The sequence below is a fragment of the Protomyctophum parallelum genome, assembly GCF_964188405.1.
Source record: "Protomyctophum parallelum genome assembly, chromosome: 2".
Classification (NCBI taxonomy): domain Eukaryota; kingdom Metazoa; phylum Chordata; class Actinopteri; order Myctophiformes; family Myctophidae; genus Protomyctophum; species Protomyctophum parallelum.
This window is the reverse complement of record NC_139699.1, coordinates 54,038,477-54,063,876: the sequence shown is the minus strand read 5'-3', so window position 1 is coordinate 54,063,876 and position 25,400 is coordinate 54,038,477. Positions and strand designations below refer to the sequence as shown.

Below are 25,400 nucleotides of genomic sequence, written 5' to 3'. Positions count from 1 at the left end.
TAGTACAGTATGCCCAAAATTGTTGAAAGTGGTTAAGTGTGTCAGTGGGTTTTAATTGAATATTGAAGAATACAAAATAACTACATTTTATCCACTGGAACACATGGGTTCCTAGCTTTTTCCATGTTGTTACCAAAAGTAACAGGACATTAAGGTTTCCCACCCGACAATAACGAGAAGATGACTTTATTTCCAATGTACACAAGGCATTTGAAATGTGGCTTTTAGTATACGGTATCCCTTCTTAGTTACACATAGGACACCGCAGCAGGGTCCTCTGCAGTGCAGTGAGTGATCATATGAATTAATCTCTTGCTTTATGACTTACTTCCCCAGTCCAGAGCTTTCATAAACTCCTCTTCTGTGAAGGAGAGCATCTTGGCAGTTTCAAAATGCATCTGTTCAGATTTAGAAAATAAGATAAAAGGATTATCGTTTAAAAGGCCATTTTGTAAAGAGACACCGACTATCATTATGCACAGAGACATTGGACATCACAAGAGAGATTAGTGGAAACGAGGCATGCTTTAGAAACATACGTTTTGTCTTTTGAGGACATCGATCAACTTCAGCTGTTTCTTAAAGCCCAGGATGAGCTCTGCTTTCTGCTTTTTGAGCATTTTGTTTTCAGCCAGGAGGTTTTCTTTGTTCAGACTCTCCTGATGTTCCTGGTCCTTGTTGAGCAGAAAACACATTCAGGTTAGTATTTGTGACGGCCAGAGTCACAATTGACTCTTAATTGACAAGCCATCACCACTCAACGATGATTGACACCTGGCAATCTCCCTGCTCACCACTGAAATTGCCACAGGTGTGTGTGTGAATCAGTTTGTTTGTATGCTGGCAGCAGCTCTTCATGACAGTTGTCAAGCACTCTACTCAACATTCGTTACCCAGTGTTTTATGGTATCCTTGAACTTGAAGTAGCTCAAGTTGGAGCAAACTACCTAAACAAACTATATAATTCACTAACTGAGGATCTTCAAGCTCCACTGCGTTTTGGAATCCAGGGAGAATTGGAGCTGAGGAGTGAATAGACGGCTTTCTATATGCAAGGGTAAGTTTGTTTTTATTTATTTCGTTTAAGTTGGTCGGCACTTTCCATAAAGATGCAAGCAACAAGTTACAACAAGCGGCGCAGCGTAAATGCTGCTTTACAAATCTGTCACCATTTTAAAGTAACTTCAAATGCTTTGACTTGAGCTAAAAACTATAAATAATCGTGTTAACAGTAGGTAATGTTGGCGAATGTTTACAGAACATATGATTAACTCGTCAGGCCTGTGTCACTAGTTGTTGGCTTCCAAAGTCCCACGTAAACAGTCAAAACATGGGGGTTATTAATGACAGAAAAATAAAAGTAATGTCGAGTCTGTCTGTCGTTGTAGCTGGCATGTGAATAGACAAGATTGTTTTTTGAGACCCTGATTAAAACAATAAAAACGCCTTTGGGCCTATAGCTACCTGCTAGCACTTCCCATACAGTGCTGGTCTTGCAAGCAACGTGTATTTGATCAGTAAATGAACAAGCCAGGGTCAATAAACCCACAGCAATTTTATCTAGATATAGGCCTAATGATGACGCTTTAGAAAGTTTAGAACAAGGGTCCTCAACGTTTTTCAGATCTAGGGTCTAGGAGACCTAGCTGAGAGTGTGACACATGGGTGGTATCTCTACATGGTCTATAACCTTGTGTTGCTACATGATAGATGATGATCACACAGGACACTTATTTAATAAATATTCAATCTATCAAATATCCGATTTGATTGAGGCGTTGTGAGCTTGTAGATGTGCTATTTCTGGTGAATGTTCCATCATAACAGTGATGCTAGGCTTCCAGTAGTATGAAAAAAAAAGGTCCGTGACTCTTGAGGACCCCTGCTTTAGATATTACATGTATAGTGTGGGGAATGCAGTGTTGTCTTATTTAAGCTGAAAAAAAAATAATACTTTACTGGTCTATCTAGGTGCTCCACTCTCAGCAACCGAGGGAGAAGCCAACCTCCCACTGGATCACCGCAGAGTAAACTGGGAAGGTGCTTGCTGCCCATTGTGACTGCAAGGCAGGTGTGTTGAAATTCAGTATTAATCAATCAATAATATAAATGAATGGGGTCCAAGGCACTTGATAAAGGTGGTGGTTGTGCTATAATAGCAGCACATAAGTGGACAGGGGAGTTGTAACTTTCAGTATGCACATGCACATACTGTCATGATACAAGGACAAGCTGTACCATAGCTATCAGGCCTATGTCATGTAATATATAATGTATCATAGGGAACAACACAATGTACTGAAAATAAGGTTACATATAACATAATGTAATTTCTTCCTCACAGGACTGGGTGAGGTCTGCTCCCATGTTGGTGCAGTCCTCTTTTTCATCGAGTCCGCAGGCAGTGCGACGCTGGCTACCAACGGAGCCGTGCCTACGGCTCAGCCTAGCAGTTCGTAGTCAGCGTGGCCACCACCGCCATGAGGCCCAGAAGCCTCTGCCAAGACTGTCATGGAGTCTGGCCCCTCACAGAGCATGTGAGCGGAGCGCGAGCGAGGAGTGGAGCGGCTGCATTTTGAACTGAGCGCCGAGTGCGTTTTAAAATGTTGCAGAGCGGCTTCCGGAGCGAGAACTATCCTCCGCTCCAAGCCGCTCAGTGCACACGGCACACGTTGGTGTTTTGAACCTAAACGCGATGATTCAGTGTGTCCAGAGCGCAAAGTTTACAGATCACATAATACTTTCCCAAACTACCAGGCAGCTGGACTCACTTGGTACCAGTGTAGCCACTATCCTCGAGATTTCCTTTCACTTGAATTATCTTGTGACTCCTCCCACTCAGAGTCTGACCACCGCCAGACCACCTGACCCAGACCCTCAAGAACCTAGGGCCCAGTCTACCATGCACCCCGATGCTGTCAACAAGGACTCTGCCCCGCCTTCTCTCTTTCACACTGTCATACCACCTGCTACAAACTCATTTCATACCACTCTTCCCCAGAGCTCATCTTTATCAAGTGAGCAAACCAGATCCATGCCCATTAAGTTTGATTTTCCCACTTTTGGCAGGAAAGATGATAGCCCTGATCCCCTCTTGTTTCTGGAGAAATGTGTTGATTTCTTGACTCTCAATCCCTTGAACAGTGAAGAATTTATGGCCACACTGAGAAACGTGTTGCACGGCACAGCTCGTGATTGGTGGGATGTGGCCCCGGTTAAATGTCAATACTTGGGAGGAGTTTGAGACAAGGTTCATTACAGCTTTCCTGTCAGAGGACTATATGCAGAGTAACTGGCAGACAGAGTGCGGAATCGTGGCCAAGGGGCAAATAAAAGTGTACGGGACTTTGTGTACAGTTTTCACTCTTTGTACCGTAGGTGGAGGCCGGAAATTGAAGAGGCGGAAGTGATCAAACTAACCCTTAAAAACATTAATCCTTGGCTTGCTAGCCAGCTACGAGGAAGAGCCACCACTGTGGAAGCCCTGGTGAGACTTGGCCAACAGTGTGAGAAGGATCGGGAGAGCCAGCAGCAATACAGGCAAAAACAAAAGGGCACAGGCAAGCAAACACACAAACCAGACCCTCCCTCACAAAGTGAGGCCCCACCCCACAAGGATCCCCAAGTGTACTGCTGGTAATGTAAACAAGCTGGCCATTCACCTTCTAACTGTTCCATTGCCGGGCACAGAGACCACATCAATCTCCCTTCTATTTTTTTCATTATTTTTAAACTTAAAATCTTTATTAAAAATAAATAAAAAATGTGTCCTCATCAGGTTCCTCCTGAAGCTCACCATTCCGGGGTGGGACGGCAGCGCTTCTCCGGCGGTAACCGGGCAGGCCGAGCAGGTGGTTTTCATCACCGCCGGAGGGTCTGGCAGGTGTGGCAAACAGCTCTGTTGCCACGGGCCGCGAGGCACCACGATCACCAGATGAGGAGGCAAGGCTGCCCCACTGCAAGGCCAAGGCAGCACCCCCCACCCTCCACCTGCCCCACTGCAAGGCCAAGGCAGCACCCCCCACCCCCACCCTCCACCTGCCCCACTGCAAGGCCAAGGCAGCACCCCCCACCCCCACCCTCCACCTGCCCTACTGCAAGGCCAAGGCAGCACCCCCCACCCCCCACCTGCCCCACTGCAAGGCCAAGGCAGCACCCCCCACCCCCACCTGCCCCACTGCAAGGCCAAGGCAGCACCCCCCACCCCCCACCTGCCCCACTGCAAGGCCAAGGCAGCACCCTCCACCTGCCCCACTGCAAGGCCAAGGCAGCACCAGGCTGTGGAAAGTCCCATCCTCACCGGCAAACCCAGGGAGCCTCCACAAGTGCACAAGCCAACGATCACTCAGTGAAAAAAAGCAAGACAATCTTGGTGTGGAACTGCAAAGTAGGCAGACTGCGTCACTCTCCCTTCACCCCCATGGAGCCTGCTGTGCTCCCTGAGGTTATGGCTGGCTAAGTCAAGCTGCGTTTCCAGACTGGCAATGATTGCCTGGAGGTGGTGCTCATGGCGGTGAGCCTGCTGTGCTCCCTGAGGTTACGGCTGGCGAAGTCAAGCTGCGTTTCCAGACTGGCAATGATTGCCTGGAGGTGGTGCTCATGGCGGTGAGCCTGCTGTGCTCCCTGAGGTTACGGCTGGCGAAGGCAAGCTGCGTTTCCAGACTGGCAATGATTGCCTGGAGGTGCTGCTCATGGCGGTGAGCCTGCTGTGCTCCCTGAGGTTACGGCTGGCGAAGTCAAGCTGCGTTTCCAGACTGGCAATGATTGCCTGGAGGTGGTGCTCATGGCGGTGAGCCTGCTGTGCTCCCTGAGGTTACGGCTGGCGAAGGCAAGCTGCGTTTCCATACTGGCAATGATTGCCTGGAGGCGCTGCTCACGGCCCGCGGCAACAGAGCCATCCGCCACACCTGCCAGACCCGATAGGATCTCTTCTTGTTGCTGAAGATCTTTCTGACTGATGACATCCTGTATTGTCTGAAGCCACACCCCCAAAGCCTGCTCTGGAGTGGACGAGTGTAAGCGGAAGACCCTCTTATCATGTTGTTCTGAGACCTGGAGGGGCTCTGGTGGGCATGTGTTGAAGTCCAGCCCAGACTCTGCAGGCTGCAGCAGTCTCTCGATGAGCCCACGGGAAAGCAACGAGGGAGAAAAGATGACCGGCCTCTTAGACTGAACTTGAACTGGTTGGACCAGACTGTAAGGGATCAAGTGCTCCTCGTGACGGTGGCTAAGTGTGTACAAGACTTGCGGTGATTAACCAATCCCTCGACAGCTGGGAGCCACAGCTTTGACCAATTGTATGCGCCCGGGCATTTTCTTTGACGGCACCTTCCTTTCTAAAGGTTTTCTGCTCCTAGGCCATGGTTCTTAATCTCACTAGCAACAACTGCTGGGCTCTTTCAGCAGCACGCCCCAAACACTCTGCCATCAATCTCCCTTCTAGTCAGTTCTTTATTGTTGAATGGCCGCTTGCGGATACACACGCATATCTTTTGATCTTCCACTTCAGCCATAGGTGTGGGAGGGTTCATGTCCAGGGTCTCTCTGAACTCCTGGATCATTTCATAAAACTTCTGGTTGGGCTGGGAGACCTCTCCAAACTTCCCCCTCTTGGTTGGAGCATCGGGGGGCTTCATTACACCAGACATCCTTTTGTTGGGTTTGATTTTATCCTTTGGAGCAATGGATGCTCTTGGGCCTTTGACCATGTTGACAATGTCCTGGGCCTCGTCGTTCTCCTTCGCCTCCTCACAGGGAAGATTATAGCCGCCGGCATCCTCCTTCACATTTTTGGTGGCCACAGTTCCAGTTGGGGGGAGGGCAGAGTTTGGATGAGTTGGCTCTACGCATGTGGGTTGAAGTGCCGCCACAAACATGCATGTTTGCCTTGTCGAAGGCCTGGACCCCTACCGGATCCTTAAACAAATGGGACCCCTGAATTATCAGGTGGTGAAAGAGGACACTGGGGAGGACATGCGTGTTGTTCATGTCTCTCACCTAAAAGCCTGTTACCCAACAGCTAAGGAACTGGAGGATATGCAAAGACGCAAGGTGCTGGAGATCTTTGCGGAGGAAAGTGATGATGAGGACTTCTTGGGATTCCCCAACAGCCAGGACTCGCACCTAACACCCTGTCAACCAACAGCTAAGGAACTGGAGGATACGCAAAGACGCAACTCGCTGGAGATATTTATGGAGGAAACGGCACAGCCAGAAGATGAGGCACGTGAGGTGGTCCATGAAGAAAAAGAGCGCTGATGACAGCAATGGCACCACCATTAAGATCCCGAGGACCACCGCTGCTGCCTTTGTCACCAATGCAGAACATTCTCTTCATCAAAGCGAAGAAGAGTATCAAACATATTGCCGAACTGCAGAAGGAGTACAAGAAGGCCCAACGACGGGCACCTGATTATGCTGCTTAGAGCAACATTCCAAAGCAGGAGGGATTGGGTCCAAACGCTCCCTGAAGGGCATGTGAAGCCCATCCTGGATGTCTTCCCCTGTTTCGAATATGGGAAGTTTGTAAGTATAAGTTACAATAATGTAGTTAATTAGAAATCAACTTGAAATTAGATCAATCATCAGTGAGATCCGACCAAGAAGTTTGATTGGTCAAGAGGCATTCCAAGAGTGCTGGTCTACATTAGAACATCAGGACCTTTAAATACATATGTACATTACAGAGACAGTAGTTGATGTACATTACAGAGACAGTAGTTGATGTAGCAAAGTGTTTGTATTGCTTGGCGACAAGCCCAGCAGCAGAACTATTTTAAATATATTTAGCCTATGGTATTTACTGCAGGAAGAATAATATAACATGTTCTATTGGATAATATAACATGTTCTATTCAACAGGATATGTCAGAGTTCAAAATGATTCTTGGCGAAAAAAGGTTTGATCGCTAAGAATGCAGCTCATGAAGAAAGTGGAGGCATTCACAGGACAGCAGACACAGGTTTGGAAATATTGTTGTCCTTGCTTGCACACACACAGGACAGGGAGGAGGGCTTGTACAATACAGTACTTGCAGTACCACTCAGTTCAGACGGTTCTGATATTTGGCTGTTGAAGTTTAGTTGGTTGCTTATATGTTGCAACAGAAGTGCACTTCACTGCGTCACAAAACCGAACACAGTGTTTGGCACTTATTTTGCCCTAATGACTGCACGCATAGGACATACCTTAGTGAGTGAGGCAGAGGTGATTGCATACTGTCAATATAGGGTATTAACTGATTTGTCCATTTCAGGGTGAACTGCAAATGCTCCCTATTCTTCAGGCTATTGAGAAGGAAACCAGATTTGACAAAGGCAAAGGGGTTAAATCATCCACTCTAACTAATTTTATATATATTCACATCGAAATGTTAAAGATACCCATTAGTGTAAGGGGTCTGGGGTGGGGTGGTCAGTTCCCAGTTCTGCCAGATATGGCCAGACCGGGAGGGGCAAAAAACAGTTTTGACTTCATTCTCCCAATACTTATAGGCTCCTCACTGCTATGTTTTTGTAGGACGTCTCATCCCTCAACCTCCCAGAAACCAGCCCGGGAGATGCACCATACCTGGTGCTACACACAGAGGGGGACCACCTGGAAGAGGCCTTCGTTGTTGGGGATGATGGGGTGGTCATCTTCACCCAGGCCAAGACGATCCTGGATGCCACGATTGTCCTTCTGGGTGTCTACTACATGGCACATCTGGGCTTCCCAAGGGTGTATTCCCAGGCACTACCTGATTGGAGAGCCATACACTGGCCCCAAATCTACCAAATTCAGGTAATATTGATTTAATAGCTATAGCCATCGAATGTACAGTAAATCAACTGTTCTCACGTGCATGCATGTTGTTTATTGCCTGGCACAGACGTGCATTGACTTCCAATGTAAAATAATGTGGAACAAAGATCTTTGTCACCCCCTGCCTAATGCCAATTCTCAATGCCCATGTGCGGTTTCACAGAGTAATAGCCTTTCTGGGGAGACACACAAATACACACAGATCCCTTGATTTTATAATTGTTAGATTCCAACCAAAGGTTAATGTGATATAAGCCCCCTGGTGAATTAAAATTTCTGTCTGTGCGAGACCAGCTAATCTCTGGGACTGTTGGCCCAATCGCTGCCAAACTGCACACACAATCCTGAATGCCAATTCCGAACCTCTGCCCCAGATTTTCCAGAACGGCCTGTTATCGTGCCACCATGAGCCAGATTTTTGCAAACATATTACTCGTAGACATTGTATCGATACATCATGCCAATCGGTACACACCATCACTATAGTCACGTGATCAACACTGAAATGTCAGATTGTTCATTATTCCATCCCGATTGGCTATGATTGCATTCCAAAGTTTGTAAGATTTGTCTGTTTTGAACAAAATGCCTCAAATCATGAACGCAGTGTCCATTGATGTGAAACTTTGCACGCACAATTCCACTATGTTATGAACTATTAATGCTACCCTTTTAACATTGTGCTATTATAGTGCCTCCAGGATGCATTTTTCCCGTCACAAACCTGACCTGATGGAGACCTGTACTCGGAGAACCTTTTTTCTAGTATTAATCTATTTTGCCCTGCTCTCCATTTCAGATTCTTCTGTAAGACTATGGGCCAAGAGTAGAGAAGAGCTGTTGGTTGAGGACACTCACGTTCTGCTCCTGTCCCTGTTTCGTCTTGTTTTCCATCTGGTGCTATGTGTGCATCTCAAACATTCTGGCATGCAGGTTGGACAATGTTGCCTCTTGGGAAGAGGTGGTGCTCACCATGAGCTGGATGTAATCTTCCACAGCTCTGGCACCCTCTTCCTCTGATGCCCTTTTCCACTGGTTCTGTTCTTTACGCTTCTATATGATTGTTTATACCTCTACATCTCCCCACCTGAACAGTGTCATGCCCACTTTGGTTCCCACTTCAGTATTTTTTTCGGTTCCAGTTCTGAACCACTTTTATGGCTCTGAGGTTTTAATATGAATGAAGGAAATATGTGATGATGTGAATGAAGTTGCATATCAGCCACCCCACCACCTAAGGACATTGTACTGCAGCTAAAGCTGCTCCAGAAGCAAAAAAAAGAAATGCCATGGACTGGTTATTAAACCTCAATCCATTAGATTATTAATTAACTGTTTTAAAATGCATGTCATAGCTGCTTGAACTCTTTTAAGCCTGAAGCCTTTAACCTTTTAAGGTTGCCTTCTTTGAAAAACATTTTAATTAAAAAAAAAAAATCTCAGGCTTATGGCAAAGTTGTTAGTTTGCATTGATTGATTGTTGTCCATGGGTTCATGAAAGGCGCTATATAAATATTTAAGCTATTATTATTTTAATGTAGTGTTTATAATCTAAACACATTGGTTTTAATAATTTAAAATGTTTTTGTTACAGCAAATAAACATGTTCTTGTGTTTATAATCTAAACACTTTGACACGTTTAAGTGTTCAGAACCTAAACATCTTGGATTTATATACTTGGCTGAGAGCAAGAGGAGTTTTGCCCCCATTGCCTAAACGGAGAGGATATTTTCCATTAACATTGAAGAGGATCGTTTTGTTTTATTTGAACTGATTTATTCCTGAACTGATTTATTTCCTGAAGACTCATTTTGGTTATTTTAAGGTTGAATTATTCCAATTTGGAAGGTGTTTGAGTGAAAACTTATAGTATATTTTGATTTAGGAGTTTATGACTGGTTCTGGATGTGAATTGACAGAATATTGAATGCAATTTGTTTGATTTTGTTATTTTCTTTGAAAGCCAATGTTGTGATCTAACCCATCCCTGCTTCTAAACATTCAATACAAACTGTTCCAATCTAATTTAAGGGTTCTTTATCTTTTATTGAGTCCTTTGTTCGTTTTCCTTGACTACACAAAAGAGAGGCAAAGGGCCGATTCATACTCTTATTTTAGAGCCGAATAAAAGTCGGTTCGGCTCTGTAGAGCCTACAATGTGACGTCATTTGAGGTTCGGGGGGGGGGGGGTGTATCGTCCTAAAGTCGGCTCTTCGGTGCTACTGAAAAAATTCTGACGAGCCGAAATCATTTCGGCACTACAGCGCCGAAACAGCGGTAAAATAGGAGTATGAATCGGCCCCAAGTTCCTCTCTGGTAGGTACACGCCTGCCTGGCACCCCAAATAAGCTCCTTAGGAAACCTTTACATATTAGTTCAAATCACTTATAATCATCTAGAATCTGCATTTACAAATCTGCTTCACATTTTCACCGTCATGGCAATTCTCAAAACATGAAACCACTTAGCCCCCATGGCTCTATACTAGGTCTGCTAGTATTTCCCTCTCTACGCCAACTATCTTTGCCAGGAATAGCTTATTTAGGCTCAAAACAAACCACCGCGATCTGCTATTTTTGCCTATTCTTTGCCTCAGAATAGGGTTCATGTGGCTATTATTCATGAATGAACCATTCAGAGTTTAATTTACATTGGAACCAAGTGTCCCTAGTAGAGCGTCGCAGTCCCTCCCCCTTTCAGAACGACGAGTGGCCCAGGAAATGATTCTCCATTCATTTTCTCCATAGGCTTTTCAAAACGTATTTATTTAAAGACCTTTTAAGCGTCGTACGAAGCCAACTCTTGTCGTGACAAATCCTGACAACACACACAATATTTTGGACCAAACAAATAATTACAAAGAAGAAAAACAACAAAAAGTGTTACTTTCTAATTCTTTGTTTGGCCCGAAAAATGGTGTTGTCATGATTGGTCACAACAAGAGTTGGCTTTGTCCGCGGTGTAAACGTCTTTAAATAAATACTTTCTGAAAAGTCTGAGGAAAATGAACAGGGATTTATTTTCCGGGTCTCTCGTGGGGGTGGGACTGCGATGCTCTATACCCCACGTTGAGAAGCAGTGAATTGGAGTACCTTGTTCTTGAGTTTCATGTTGTTGAGTTGAGTCTTGTATCTCTCTATGTCCTCCAGGGCCCTGTTCAGACGCACTTCAACTGTACTCTGGCTGCCTGCAGCTTGTTTCTGGGATTTATTTAAAGCTTCGATCTCCTACAAACAACAAAACAAACACAACTTATTCACAATGTTTCTTTGGCATAATTTTAAACGAAGCCATATGCATATGACAAATAGAACAAGTCGTTATATACTCTTTAGAAGTGTCCTTGACGCTTGTACAGTGCATGTGTCTCTGACAGTAATGTGTCCGACAGTACAAACCTTCTGTAAGGCAGCGACTTGCATTTGGAGAGCATCACATCTTCTAGAAGAGTCTTCTGCTAAAGCTCTGTGCTTCTCTATCTGTGTCTGCTGAATGTTTGAGTTCTTCTGGAGTCGTGCTCGGTCCCCTTCCAGCTCCTTGATCTTTGTGCCAAGCTTGAAATTCTCCTCATCCTACAACAGCAAACTCTGTAATCACTACATTATCACTACAATCAGTAACTCATAGAGATATGCCGTATAACAAGTGAACTTGGAGGTTATGAAACAAACAAAACACAAACAAACAAACACAATTGGCCCTGGAACATTATAAAATTGAAGATGATAAAACAATCTTTATGGAATTCTCTCTCCTGATTGGATTAAACTTGTGCCCCGTCCTGAAAATGGATTTCCTGTTTAAGAGCTGGAGAGACGGCAAGACCCCTGTTACTGAACAAACACTCTTCCACAGCAATGATTACTATAGAACGTTGGCATGGCCTTGCCATGGGAGCTATAAAAACCCCTGGCAGTTAGGCTACAACCAGTATACTGTGTGTGTACTGTACACACAGTATACTGTGTGTGTACACACAGTATACTGTGTGTACACACAGTATACTGTGTGTGTACACACACAGTATACTGTGTGTGTACACACACATACAGTCATCAGGTGTTTGAAATGAAGCCACCATTTAACCACCTAGCATCCCTATTCTGTGGTGGAAATAGCAGATCTACAAGCATGCAGATTCAAGTAGTTTAAATGTCAGAGCAGCGGGACAGCAGGCAGTGATGTCCTTGTCAGGCAGAACCATGCTGTACTGTACCTGCCACTATGGTCTCCATAGGTTTACTGTATGTGTGTGTACACACACAGTATACTGGTATGTGTGTGTGTGTATACTGTATGTGTGTGTACACACAGAGTATACTGGTATGTGTGTATACGGTTCAGGGCAGCGTTCAGGGTGCACTGATGGTTTAGAACAGGGGTTCTCAACCTCGCGACCCCTTTGGGAGTCACCAAATTATGTTGGAGGGGGGGTCCCCAGATTATTAAAAAAAATAAGGAAAAAAAATCAAATGAATGGCTGGACAATAGAGCACCGAAGTCCTGACGTACCTCGCTCATCCCGACGATTCCCCTGGTTCACGGAAGTAATTTCTCTATGGAGAATAACATGGGGTGATCTTAATATCGTCTACTATAAGCGTTGTGGTCCAAAAATAAACAAGCTGTCTCGGCGTTATTGTCAGGGAGGTGTCTCTGTATCGTTTGCAACAGTCAGTCACTCATATAATGATACAGTCTGCTTCTAGCGAAAATCTAACTAATTCAGCAGCAGTAACATTCGCGTTTTCTCTCAGTCAGTTGATTCTTCATATCCATATGAGTGAAGCAGCCGGGGTGACATGTTTACTTTTCAAACACAGTTGTTATATGAGGCGATCTAAAATCGCCTCAATGGGGATTTCAATGCAACTAAACAAATACATGAACCTGGGGACTGACGCCCTCTACTGAAAGTGACGTCAGACTTCGGTGCTCTATGGAATGGAGTTTACATATAGTACATACACTGTACAAGTGTACATGCAGAAACTTTCAGTTTCAATATTTATTAATGATGTATTTTCTCTATTATTAAGGTTATTGTAGCGGTCAATTTGTATTGGGGGTGGGGAGGGGGCCGCGAGACCCATAGTTTAGAACACCCTGATAGTTCATGCATTCCTGACGTCACAATGGTACATCCATCTTGTTATCATGGCGACGAGGATTACAAAAGCCACTGTACTTATGCAAACTACGAAACGACGTTCAATATGATCTGCATGTTTACACTACCTTTCTATGACATTCATGAGATAACTGGTTGAATTCCTCATGCATAATGTGCAGTCTGGCCTTCAGAACACGTATCTGAGCATCTGAAAAACACCACAATAAACAATATGAAAGCAAGAATAGTAGGGGTGTGACATTCAGCAACCCGTCTGGCCGGCTATCGGGTCACACCCCACTTTTGTCTCCACCAGTGTGTGTGTGTGTGTGTGTGTCCAATTGCCACCAGTGTCCAATTGCCATCCAAGGCGTAAGAAGAAATGGCACCCACATTGGCCTATATACCAGGAGGCCACAACCTGACCTGCCCTGGTGGAGACCTATGCCCCCAGGGGCACTTTATCTCGTTTGACATGATTTAATATGGACGTAAGTAAATAATAATAATATAATAAAATAAAACAGAATCAGAATGTATTTTCTAAATATATATAAATGCAATGAACCTGATGCTATGGTGTCTCCCTCCACATCATTCAGTTTCTCCTCCATGCTTTGTATAGAATCATCTATGTCTGCAGTAGGCCTAAGGTCCCCATCATCAGCACCAACTGAGTTGAGTGTTCTGAAATAAGGCAAACAATTACAGGCCATACATAATGTGTACACAGTAATTTACGTAAAACTGACTGATAGTATATTACAAATGTAACCAAATGTAACTTTTGTATACTATTACACTATTCGCCTACTATTACTACTTTTTATTGCAGGATCTGTCTTGAAGAGATTACAAATTGTTAGATTAACATTCCCGTTCCTACATTAATAATCTTTTTGTGTTACGCACAATAAACACAATAATTTGCAATGAATAATAAATAATGTATAGCGGAATTATGTTACATTGATTGTTACATTTATCCTCCAACACCATTCTTATGTTGACTTTTCTTTTTTAGTTCTTGACATTCATTGACTGTGGCTCAAGAGGTAGAGCAGGTCGTCCAATGATCCATGGGTCGGCGGTTCGAATCCCGGCTCCTCCTGTCTACATGTCGAAGTGTCCTTGGGCAAGACACTGAACCCCCAATTGCTCCTGATGTGCTGGTTGGTACCTTGCATGGCTTCCGCCGCAATCAGTGTATGAATGGGTGAATGTAATGCACAATCTATGTAAAGCGCCTTGGATAAAGGCGCTATATAAATGCACCATTTACCATTTACCATTCAATATGACTCACGCTGTCTTGTTGGAAACACGTTTTCTTCCATAACCAGAATGCGTGTCATTAGATACTGGGGTGGACGTGAGCCTTTTGTTGCGTACCACCTGATGGCAAAGTGAAACGTACAGCAATTGGCACATTACATAATAACTAGTATAATAATGTCTCCTAAATTCATCTTTGCAGTGAAAAAAAGAGAAAGAAATTCACTTCAAATCATAGTTTAAACATAATTTAAACATTATATTCTCATACCTTTGTACCGGCTGACTGCACTGCATGCTGTTGAGGCCTATAGGAACAGAGCAATTATTGTAAATGGATTGTGATAGGGCCGATTCATACTCCTATTTTAGAGCCGAATAAAAGTCGGTTCGGCACTGTAGAGCCTACAATGTGACGTCATTTGAGGTTCGGGGGGGGGGGGGTACCGTCCTAAAGTCGGCTCTTCGGTGCTATTGAAAATTTCTGACGAGCCGAAATCATTTCGGCACTACAGCGCCGAAACAGCGGTAAAATAGGAGTATGAATCGGCCCTTACACTCAGAGTTTTATTTGTCTTATTGTTATCAATGTGTCCTAAGCCCATACCTGGAGTCTTCATTCTCGTCTTCAGTGGCAGTAATCAGAAAGGAAGATAACGGTTTTGACAAAGCGTCGTTTTGCTCTCTCTGAAATCCAGTAAACACATTTACATCTACAAGCTCACAAAACATCACAGTGTGATGCAGCATTATGGGCTTGTAGATCTGGTATTTGTTCTGTGCCACTGTTTGTGTCACTCTGTTTGAGATGCTGACTAGAAATCCCTCAAAAAACTTTAGTCATTAGACTCATTACACTAAAATGTACTTTATTATTCCAAATATAAGTCATTTTAATGTAAATTGCTTACCATAACTTGTTCTGTTTGTCTTACGAGATCAGCTGTTTTGGCCTCCAGCTCTGCATTTAGACGTCTGACGAAGATGACATAAGATAAGACACAAGTTATGTCTAGTAATATATATATTTTTAAAGATATTTTTGGGATATTTTTCTTATTTTATTTATTGATAGATTTACAGTAGACTGACAAGAAACAGGGAGAGATGAGGGGTGGGGTGGGGGTGGGGGTGGGCGGGGATTGTGGCACGCAGCGAAGGTCGTTGGGATCAGGGTTTTACCCTGCGACACGCTGTCAGGCTGGATTGTCCAGCCTAGGTGCCAAGATGGCTACGCTAGCTGTCCGGGCCATTATGTCTCATTTTGACAATCAGTATTGGTGTACTGATTAACAGCCTGATTTATCAACATATACCGTCCTCTATTGGCATACAGAAATTGAAATGCACTGGTTTAGACGCTATAGATTTGATGTTTACCCAGTATTCAAGTTCATTTGTACTACTTCCTCATTTTGGCATTGGCACTCTTTTAACATTTACCGTGTTATTTGTTGACTACGGATTTACTCTGATCTTTACACTTATCAATGCCCTACTAAGCCTACTTGATCATACTACAGCGTCACAAGTAGCAGCTACAAGCTTGAAACACGATGTGAAGCAACAGGTCTCGGACTTGTAGATCTGCTACTTTTGCTCATTTTGAATTTGAATCCTGAAAGGAAAGGAAAGTGGACACATGACGTTTCCACCTGACATATAGACGATACATACAAATGGCAGTTTGTACAGGTGTTCTTACATATACTCCTCCTCCTTAGCAAGAAGATCTACACTGGTCTTCTTTGGGGGATTCCCCATGGGTCTCAGCTCTGGAACCTTTGACCTCTCAGTCTTCCAATCCATTTCTTTGGATGGTACGGTTCTTCTTGGCTAATCAACAACAAAAACAATCAGTAACAAAACACAGTACTGTGCTTACGTCAATCTTTGGGGTATCTGTACCACTCTTAATAAGCCCTATTTCAAATGTAGTTAAAATATCAGATCTGCAAGCTCACAACGCATCACATTGCAAGTTGCAACGCATGGTTTTTCAGATATCGGATCGGCCCTTATTTGTCATATCGGGTCATATCGGTATCGGTGAATATGCCAGTATAACCACAGATCCGACACAGGGGTAAGGGGTTGACACTATGGCAGGAAAATAAAATGTTGGGACATGTGGAGTTTGCTTTTGAGTTGCCCAAACTGCTAGTGCACATTTGAGTGAGGATCTATTCTATAAACACAACACGAGATATATAGCTAGATAGCTATGAACACGTCATGAGATCGCGACACTATAGTATCGGTATTCGGTATCGGACTATCGGTATCGGCTAACACAGAAATTGAGGTATCGGGATCGGATCAGAATCGGGGCATCCCTATTTTTTTATATATAAAACATAACATAAGATAAGTGAGAGAGATGCAGTTTGGCTAAACCCCGACATATCTGGGCTAGGCTACTCCTTGATCAACAACAACACCGGAGCATCCCAGGGATGCGTGCTGAGCCCTCTCCTCTACTCCTTGTACATGTACGACTGCACAGCCACACATGACTCCAACACCATCATAAAGGACATGACACAGTACACGTCAGTGATAGGCTGAAGCGTCAACAATGACAAGTCTGACTATAGAGATGACTCAGATGAGATCAACTCACTGGCACTTCTTTGGTGCCAGGAGAACAACCCTGCCCTCGAGTGTGACTACCACGATTATCTCTCAGTTACATCTCAAAGTGTTGTTGCATAAATAAACAAACAGTTATACAAGGATAGGGAGAGGAAATGTCATAATATAATGGAATAAGTGATTGTATTGTATACCTTCATAACCGGAGACAGGGTCCTTTTCTCAGCAGTTGCTTCAGCAGCCATTGTTGTTGTGGTGGTTGCATAGCAACCTGACCTATATTATTGTGAATGGTGACTGGTAGGCAGGGCCAAAGCTAAAGGCGAACACAACACAACACATCATGCTGCCCTCTAGGGGTTGATGTTTGTCTAACTTCATTTCCCCTTTTCATACGTTCATTTGTTGTTGTTTTCTAAACATGTTAAAAAAATGTATTTATTTATAATATAACATTTACATTTGAATAATTTATCTTCACCATTTGTGAATTTTGTGAACTAGGGCTGAAGTGTTTAATTCATGTATTTTTGAAAAATGTGGGTCCTGGGGAGATAAATGATGTACATGGGCTATATGCCATGGAGAGGCATTTAAAGTCATAATATATTGCAATTTAAAATTATTAAAATAATAAATATGCCTAATAATAATTACATTGATTAAAAACATGTATAAGAGGCACAACAAGAATAAATGTCAACGTGCGGTTATAGCCTATAGTATATAGTAGACTATAAAGTAACGAACCCGGTGGTGATAAGTAACGTGTTTGTGTTATTTGTGTGTGTGTGTGTGTGTGTGTGTGTGTGTGTGTGTGTGTGTGTGTGTGTGTGTGTGTGTGTGTGTGTGTGTGTGTGTGTGTGTGAGAGAGAGAGAGAGATAGAGCGAGAGAGGGGGAGGCGGTTGGGGGTCGCGTCGCCGCGTGAATGCGCTTGCGTGCATTACAACTACATACAACTGTAGTGGTAGCGTCACACACACACACACACACACACACACGCATGCAACGAGAAAATCCCATGCACAAACGAGGACACGGGCGGCGAACAGAAACGGATTGCGGGACCCACACGATTTCTACCCTGGATGTGTTCATTTCTCATTATTTATAAACGCATGTTGTGTCGCTGGAATAATAACAATAAGCCGTAAATGGAGAAACAACGGGGAGCGACCGTTATAACGGCTATGGGACCTCGTCACGTTATCGTGCAGGGATCTGCGGCTCATGTTGTTGTTTGACCCCGATTTCCAAACACCACCCTTCCTCACACCGCGAGGAAGAGGAGGAGGAGGATGATGATGGTGGCTAGTAGTGAGGAGGAGGATCAACAACAACCGTCTAATAAGTTGGACTGTGGTGGTGCAGGAGGAGGAGGCATGGTGCCTGGGCTGCACGGCGCCGAGGCCAGCGCTCTGCAGCTCAAAATAAAGAACTCTATCTGGTGAGTAGAGAGACAGAGAGCCTTCTCCTGTACCTAGCCAAAGGTTTTAGCCTCTCGTGTATTTCTGATCGATTCTGACATTGAATCGATACAAATATATCTACGAGATGTATCTAAATCTTATAGGCTATATAGAGGTCCCCAGTGGTGGTTCTGCAGTGTAGGCTACACCACAGCCACAGTTCTTCTACAAACGTTTTATTTTTTTCAAAGAACCCCTACCGTCCATAACGTGCACCGTATACAAATGGAACCAAATGGACCCGTGAGGAGGTCCATTTGGTTCAGTTATAGACGGACCTGTATAGCTGCTACTACTAGGCTACTAGGCTACTACTACAGCAGCATGCTTCTAGCTACACTGCACAGCGTGGTTCTATATATTAATAACCCATGTTGCCATGGTTTTACAGTAATAATTAGGCTAGTACTGTACAGTGTACACCTGCGGCTGCATGTTACTGTAACTGTACAGTGTACATAACATAGTAACATAATAACATGCAGCTGAGCCGCAGGTTCATGCTAAAAGGGCCATGCTTTGCACGCTGCTGGTATGTCAGCTTGTTTGCTGCTGTCATTGCGTCCCCGCCCCACGATAGAGCTCGATCACACACACACACACACACACACACACACACACACACACACACACACACACACACACACACACACACACACACACACACACACACACACACACACACACACCACACACTGCGCGTGTACCTGGGTGTGCGTCTATATAATAATAAACGCCCCTTGCATTGTTAATGTAACTTGAATTTAGTACAATACAAATATGTTTCTCGTGTACCATTAATGGTTTTTAGGTCCTTGAGGGGGGTCCGGGCCTTCAGGGGTTCCCCGGTTAAATTGGTCCATTTGGTTCCATGGGGGTCTGTGGCCCAATACCAAACTGTGGGGGTTCTTGTAATTATAACTTTTGAGAATCATTTCAAATGGGGCTCGCCTCCATCATCTAATGAAAGTCAGTTTGGGGGTCCATGATACAAAGAAGTGTTGTAGGCTAGCTAATTTCCATCATAAGGCACTCACATAGATTAAGTCAGGTCTGAGATAGTTTTTATTTTTATTTGGCGGGACAGACAGACAGACTACAGTATTTATCTATCTGAGTGCTTGTGTAGTGAAACACAAGTTCATGTTATAAAAATAAATGCATAATCTGGAATTGGACTAGTGTCCCTCTCTACTGCGTCTGTCGCACAGCAACTGTCTTGTTTACCTTAGTTATTTTAAACTTTTTTTCTTTTTTGTTTCTCCTTTGTTTCGCTTTCTTTCTTTTGTTTTCTTGCATCCATTTGTTGCTATAGTTATAATTTAGGCATTTTAGCTGACTCTCTTATCCAGAGTGATTTACAATAAACAAGGTAATCACAAAGAATGCACAGAGATTATGTGCTATAACTAACAAACAAGTAGTTTTATGAAATGTGTACAGTTAAGGAATTTGAAAAGTGGTTTAGTTCACTCCCATATATTGAACACTACAGGTGTGATGCTTATTCTACATTTGAAGGTATTTCTTTGACATTAAGGCTATGGCTGAATTTAGGCCAAGGGGTGTTTTTCGTGCAAAACAAATGCTTGGAATGGATTCAGAATCATGAAAACCTGCTACTTAACGTATGGTGAAATATGGAAATCTTTGCCTTATATTCGTTGTCTATGGTGTGTTATAGAAAAATGGCCATAACAGAACTCTCATTCTGTGGACCTTAATGACCAAGTGAATAGAAAAAAAACACATAAAAAAAGTATGTCATCACAGGTTAATCTCTATTCCTTGAGATTTTGGGCATGTCGCTCCCCGGCTAAGTGATTCTGCTCTAAACAGAGAAGACTGTTTTACCAAACACGCTACATCTGGTTGGCACTTCGCAGTCCCCAGGTAGTTGCCCTTGTTGCTCTGTCACCCCTGTCCCTTCGATCTATGAACTGTTTCAGTGGTGGAGGTGCAAGTCCACTTAAGATCTTAAAAATGAGACAAGCATCTGCAAATGTTTAAAGCCGTCAAAATTAAATTAGTTGTACTTTTGAACTATATGGCAATGAATCCAATGATGGTAACGATTGGGCTTTTGGTCAAGTGTTTTTAATGTCTGTTTGTAAAGTGATTCTATATGGGTTTTCTTGCTCAAAGACACTTCAACACTAACCCAGGGGGATAAGTGGACACTCTATCTTCCTGACACTGATTTATCCCAAACCAGAGGCATTGCTTGATTGATTGAACATTTTCTTTACAGTTTGCAGAATGGGTACAGTTCAAGGAAAGTACAGGTCAATACAAAATCCGCTAAGAGGATAAAACCAGAAAAAGCACTAAAGGTCCATGCAGAGTTTTGCAGACTGGACGCGTTCTTCGGAAAACAGGCGGTTCTCATTTACATGGCTGACTGTGACAAATAGTCAAATACTTAACATTTTGGCTAATGTTTTTAAGGGCATGAATGAAATAACATGAACATATTCTGTGATAATATCCTTTTTAGCATCAGCCAGGGCCAGGACGCTACAACAATCAATGGTTCAGTGGGAAAGGAAACAACTGTACAACATTTTCTTTTATATAAAAAAAATGAAAAAAAACCTGCTTTGCACATAAAGAGTATTGTTATTTTGCATAACGGTTAATGTAAATTCTCTAAAGAAAGGTATTGGAGAAGGGCATAGGACAGCATTGTCTTCTCCATTAGTCTCTCTGTCTGTCTCTGTATCAGCTTGTGGCATAATAAGGCAACAGCAACACATGAGTGACAGCAACATGAGACCTTTGTGGCATCTTTATTCTGCCTCATTCTGCCTTCATTCCACACTATAAGATATATGTGCTTTTCACAGAATACAGTGATTAATGTTATGTTTGTGATTGTGACCACTAAACCACTAAAGTAAGTCATTCAATAGACTTGTGGCTCATTCCCACAATAAGTAGTTTCGCATGGCCAGACAATTTTCAAATGCTTCCGGTAATACAGTCTGGAGGAGCGAGGAAGCTCTTTTGATGCAGGGAAAAGCGCACGTGAACTGAAGCATATATAGCTTGCTTATTAGCTGAAATGGAAATTAAAAAATAAAATCGATATATCTTTTAAAACATATTTTCACGAAGGGAAATGCCAAACAGGATTTGGGGAGGGGTAGGTCCAGACTAGTCTATATAGCATTCTGAGATTGTGGAATAGTTGTCTGGCTACACAAGACTACACAATAAGTAACGGTAACTTTTTGCTTATAAAAGTCCCATTACAATGTGGTTACTCAAAATAATAAGCAACAGAACGGGATTTATGAGATTTTTGGCGTAGCTCGTTAATTACCGTGTAGTCTCTCTAAGACATTATGTTATAACTTTACAAAGCTGTCAAGGGCTTGACACAAAAAAACCCAAATAAACTAAATGCAAACAATGTCCTCAAGTAACATTTAGCGCACCTGGGAAACCTGATGTAGAAACATAAAGCTATCTTGTGTCCCTCTTGTGACATGTGTAGTATACTGTATTTCAATATACTGTAGTGTACATTATGTCTCAGAACAACGACCTGCTAATTTATATGCATTTGGCCGCAGACCCTCATTTGTGCCAGGGTCTCCCATAACTGAAAAATGTAATTGTAAGTGTTTAAGCTGTTTTGTTTTCTGGGTACCCCCTGGAACTCCTTCAAGGACTCTTGGGCCCCCCCCCCCCCCCGACTCCTCTTTGAGAACCACTGATATAGGGTGTGTTCAGGTATAGCACACTGTACAATACAAACTAATACGTGAGTGGAGAGTAGAGAGTTTTTTGTTAACTGTAGCTAACTGTAGTTACTGTAGCTTATCTATTTGAATGTCATTCTGCTTATGCATGCTATCCAGTGTTGACTGTTTGATGTCTAAATGTGTGTAGATGCTTAGAACATCAGCTATTTTCATCATCCTGCTGCCACAGTATGTGTCTGTCTTAGATCTTGTAGATGTAGACAGTGCACTGCACATACAAAGCCTTTGCCCTGCCTCTATGGCACTGTTGTTCGATCCAGACCCATCAGGTATAAAAAGCCGATGCAACAGAGCATAGGTAGGGCTGACTCTTTTCTTAAAATAAAGCATTTGATGAGCACTAAAAGCACTATTGCCGACTGAAAAAGAACCCTTCATGTTGTTTAGATGAATTAGATAGTCAGTGGTTTAAAATTTAAAGAGTGAAAATCAATACTTTTCCCATATTCATTGAAATGGAATTCAAGGACATACTTGGGGGGGCCCAGATATGTATAATTCCTTCTGTGTGATACAACATTAATGCGGTGCATGTCTATGTATTTACATAATGACATGTGTTCTGGGTCTGGGATTGGGATACATGAACTGACGGGATGGAGCTGGTCTTCATGCCGGACATTCCAACGATTTATAAATAAATACAGTTTAAGCTCGGAGCTCATGTTACACTCGATACTAATTTATATTATGTTTCTTTTTCCCAGCAAATCTGTACAATCAAAAGTGGATAGCATTCTGGTGAGTATTCCAAATGTTAAATGTGTAAATCAGTCTGACGGTGATCTTGGCTGACATACATGTGTCTGTTTGAGCTGCATGGTATAGTCAAACACAGATCCATGCATATGCGTTCACTTTACCAGTAGCTGCAGCTTTTTAGCCACTTTCAGCATGGAAGTGCTGGAAAAAAAAAGTCTTGTCAGGTGACCTTTTTTGCAAGAACTTTCAAAAATATTCACAACGAGTTAATCTACAAGACTCAGACACATCTTTTAGGAATCAGCTTTGAAAGCAATCACCTATAGGAACGTGATACAAATCCGATTCACAACAATCAGTTTTCCGTTTGCATGTGTTTTCTCACTTTTCTGTTGCTGGTCAGACTCGATGAAAACTGATGAAAAATCTGATTCCAATCTGGATAGAGCAGAAATGGGATTTGGTCTGCCAGTCTGAACATAGCCTGGCTAAATCACATCAGTAATGACAGCTACGTTGATGTGTTTTATGTTCTCTGGCTCCTAAGTGGAGCCACATGTGCGCGCGCACACACACACACACACACGCGCACACGCACGCGCACACACAGTGCTATGCTGACAGTGAAAAAGGTTTATGTTCAGATATAGCTGCCTCATCATATTAAGATATAATGTTTACAGTGTCTGGATGATAAAATTCACTTAGATGCATTTGGTAAATGACACTGCTGCATTCGTGGTCAGTTACTGTAACTATATTATTGATTTTAGCTGCACCAACTAAAAAACTACTGAGACTGTTTGTTAAATATCTACAGTGCAAGCTCACAGTGCGTTGTTGTGAGCTTGTAGATTTCATATTTCATATTTACACATGTTCGTCCCAGAGTATGCCCGCGGATGCATGTGGTTATAACTGATAGAGCTACAAATGGCAAAACCAAATGTTTTGATTAATAATTTCCTTAATTAGATAAATATGCAAAGTAACTAATAACGTATATATTTAACTATCTATCTCTATCTACCACTGCTTACTGACTTAACTTTAGCTTCATGGTGAGCCCTTGCTTTTCCTAGCAACAAATAAGCCAATGGAAAAATAGCAAGTGGAGAAGTTTAAGTTAGGATCATCTTTAATTAGACACCAATAGCCGAGGAGAGAGGGAGAGAGAGAGTGTGTGTGTGTGTGTGTGTGTGTGTGTGTGTGTGTGTGTGTGTGTGTGTGTGTGTGTTCATCGGTGCGTGTGTGCACATTCCATATAGCAGACCCAGTGTCTGTGGCCCTCAGCACAGTGTGCCAGTCCTGATGAAACCGGTCTGGCATGTTTGCGTGCGTCTATTTGTATGTTTGGAAATGTTGAGATGTCTGCACGCAGCTATATACATATAGCACATTATTAAGCCCTATATTACGCCCTCCTTTCCATTGCGCTCGCGCACTTTATTTATCGTCGCTGCCTGTCGGGTGGAAACCCGTTACTGTTCAGGAAACGGGAAAACAAGACCCTCACTCGATTCTCATTATTTATTGTCTTTAGTCTGTGTAGTTGCTGAGCATTACTACATTCAAAATGTGGCACCTGGAGCCAACTACTGTGGCTTTAAACGGACAACATCAAAGTGCTTGACTTAAACCTCTCTTAATGTCTCTCTCTTGTAGCAAAGCATAAGAGTAACTAAAATTAATTGGACAGCCAACTAACACATTTAAAAATGAGATATATATATTTTTTAAATTGTGCAGCACTCCAGTGGATCCAATGTATTTATTATTTAGTCCCAAGCACTTGTTGATACTTTTCATTGGTTCAATTATATTTATATAAACCGACACACAGACACACTTAACCACTTGCACTTTAAAAATGTGGTAAAAATAGCAAATATATCCACTCTACAAGCTCGCAACACAACACGATGTGATGAGTTGTGAGCTAGTACCGTATATTGGCTACTTTTGTGCAAGACTCTTGTCCGATAAAGAATTTATAAATATTATTAATTCATAAAACACACATTTGGAGATAAAACGTTGGGGCTGCCTGAGGATAAGTTTATGTGACTTCTTTCTGTGCTCAGAGTACAGTATATGCTGCACAATTAATCGAAAAAATTAAATCTAGATTCAGACACCTATGCAATCTCATTTTGAAGAATCGTGCAGCACTAGTTGGCTTTATTTGAGTTACTCTTCTGTTTTTTGCTTACAGTATATTCTTTAATAAATGTTGCCAGGGGGAAAACAACAGAATCGTGATCTACATTTTTGTGAGGAAAAAATCAAGAGTCACATTTGAACAAGAATCGTGCAGCACTAGGTCAGAGTTTCCTTTTCACACGTCATTGTTTTGCATGATTATTTACAAACATGGAGTATAGTCATATTGAATTTGAATATACATTTCAGGGGTTACGTAAATCATTCAACCTTTTTTCTTCCATAAAAAGATGCCAGGCGGTCGGGTCTGGTGACCTCAATACGTTTATACCACTTTTAGTATTGCACATCATAAACAAAAGCTTATTTACATACCGTCTGTGGGCTTAGCCGCGGCTATCTGTATCGCTGGCTACAGTATTCTTTACCTCAAGTGACTTTCAGTTGGGGCTGAATGTTCATGTTCATTTAACTCTGAGAGTGTACAAAATGGAACCAAATGGACCC

At 42.8% G+C, this 25,400-nt stretch overlaps 2 protein-coding genes across 5 annotated transcripts in view; one reads left to right on the top strand and one right to left on the bottom strand.

Moving 5' to 3' along the window:
• Positions 1-244: 244 nt before the first annotated feature.
• tex9 (testis expressed 9) lies at positions 245-25,306 on the bottom strand. 2 transcript variants are annotated; one of them, XM_083792644.1, is made up of 13 exons: positions 25,269-25,306; positions 22,892-22,931; positions 15,899-16,029; positions 15,105-15,168; positions 14,801-14,880; positions 14,465-14,501; positions 14,225-14,313; positions 13,487-13,605; positions 13,044-13,126; positions 11,204-11,377; positions 10,898-11,032; positions 540-674; positions 245-398 (listed from the first exon to the last, which is right to left on the bottom strand). In XM_083792644.1, exons 2-13 carry the CDS (start codon positions 22,922-22,924, stop codon positions 318-320), a joined length of 1,161 nt encoding a protein of 386 aa, XP_083648770.1. In that variant the 5' UTR covers positions 22,925-22,931; positions 25,269-25,306; the 3' UTR covers positions 245-317. The 2 variants fall into 2 exon arrangements, with proteins under 2 accessions (XP_083648770.1, XP_083648771.1); XM_083792645.1 differs by lacking the exons at positions 22,892-22,931; positions 25,269-25,306 and adding an exon at positions 16,983-16,992.
• Positions 17,782-25,400, top strand: part of LOC310878331 (DNA-binding protein RFX7-like) — a 34,132-nt gene continuing 26,513 nt past the window's right edge. For all 3 annotated transcript variants that reach the window (XM_083792614.1, XM_083792615.1, XM_083792613.1), the window contains exons 1-2: positions 17,782-18,236; positions 22,736-22,769. In XM_083792614.1, the coding sequence (XP_083648740.1) occupies positions 18,088-18,236; positions 22,736-22,769 (183 nt within the window). In that variant the 5' untranslated portion in view covers positions 17,782-18,087. The remainder of the gene's footprint in view (positions 18,237-22,735; positions 22,770-25,400) is intronic.

What these genes read in the sequence shown, in the direction of transcription:
- tex9 (XM_083792644.1), bottom strand. Translation starts at nt 22,924, where the DNA reads ATGCTGAAAGTGGCTAAAAAGCTGCAGCTACTG. An exon ending in GACGAGAATGAAGACTCCAG is followed by an intron (nt 14,502 to 14,800) that starts GTATGGGCTTAG and finishes CTGTTCCTATAG; the next exon opens with GCCTCAACAGCATGCAGTGC. An exon ending in CTCATGAATGTCATAGAAAG is followed by an intron (nt 11,378 to 13,043) that starts GTAGTGTAAACA and finishes TTGCTGTTGTAG; the next exon opens with GATGAGGAGAATTTCAAGCT.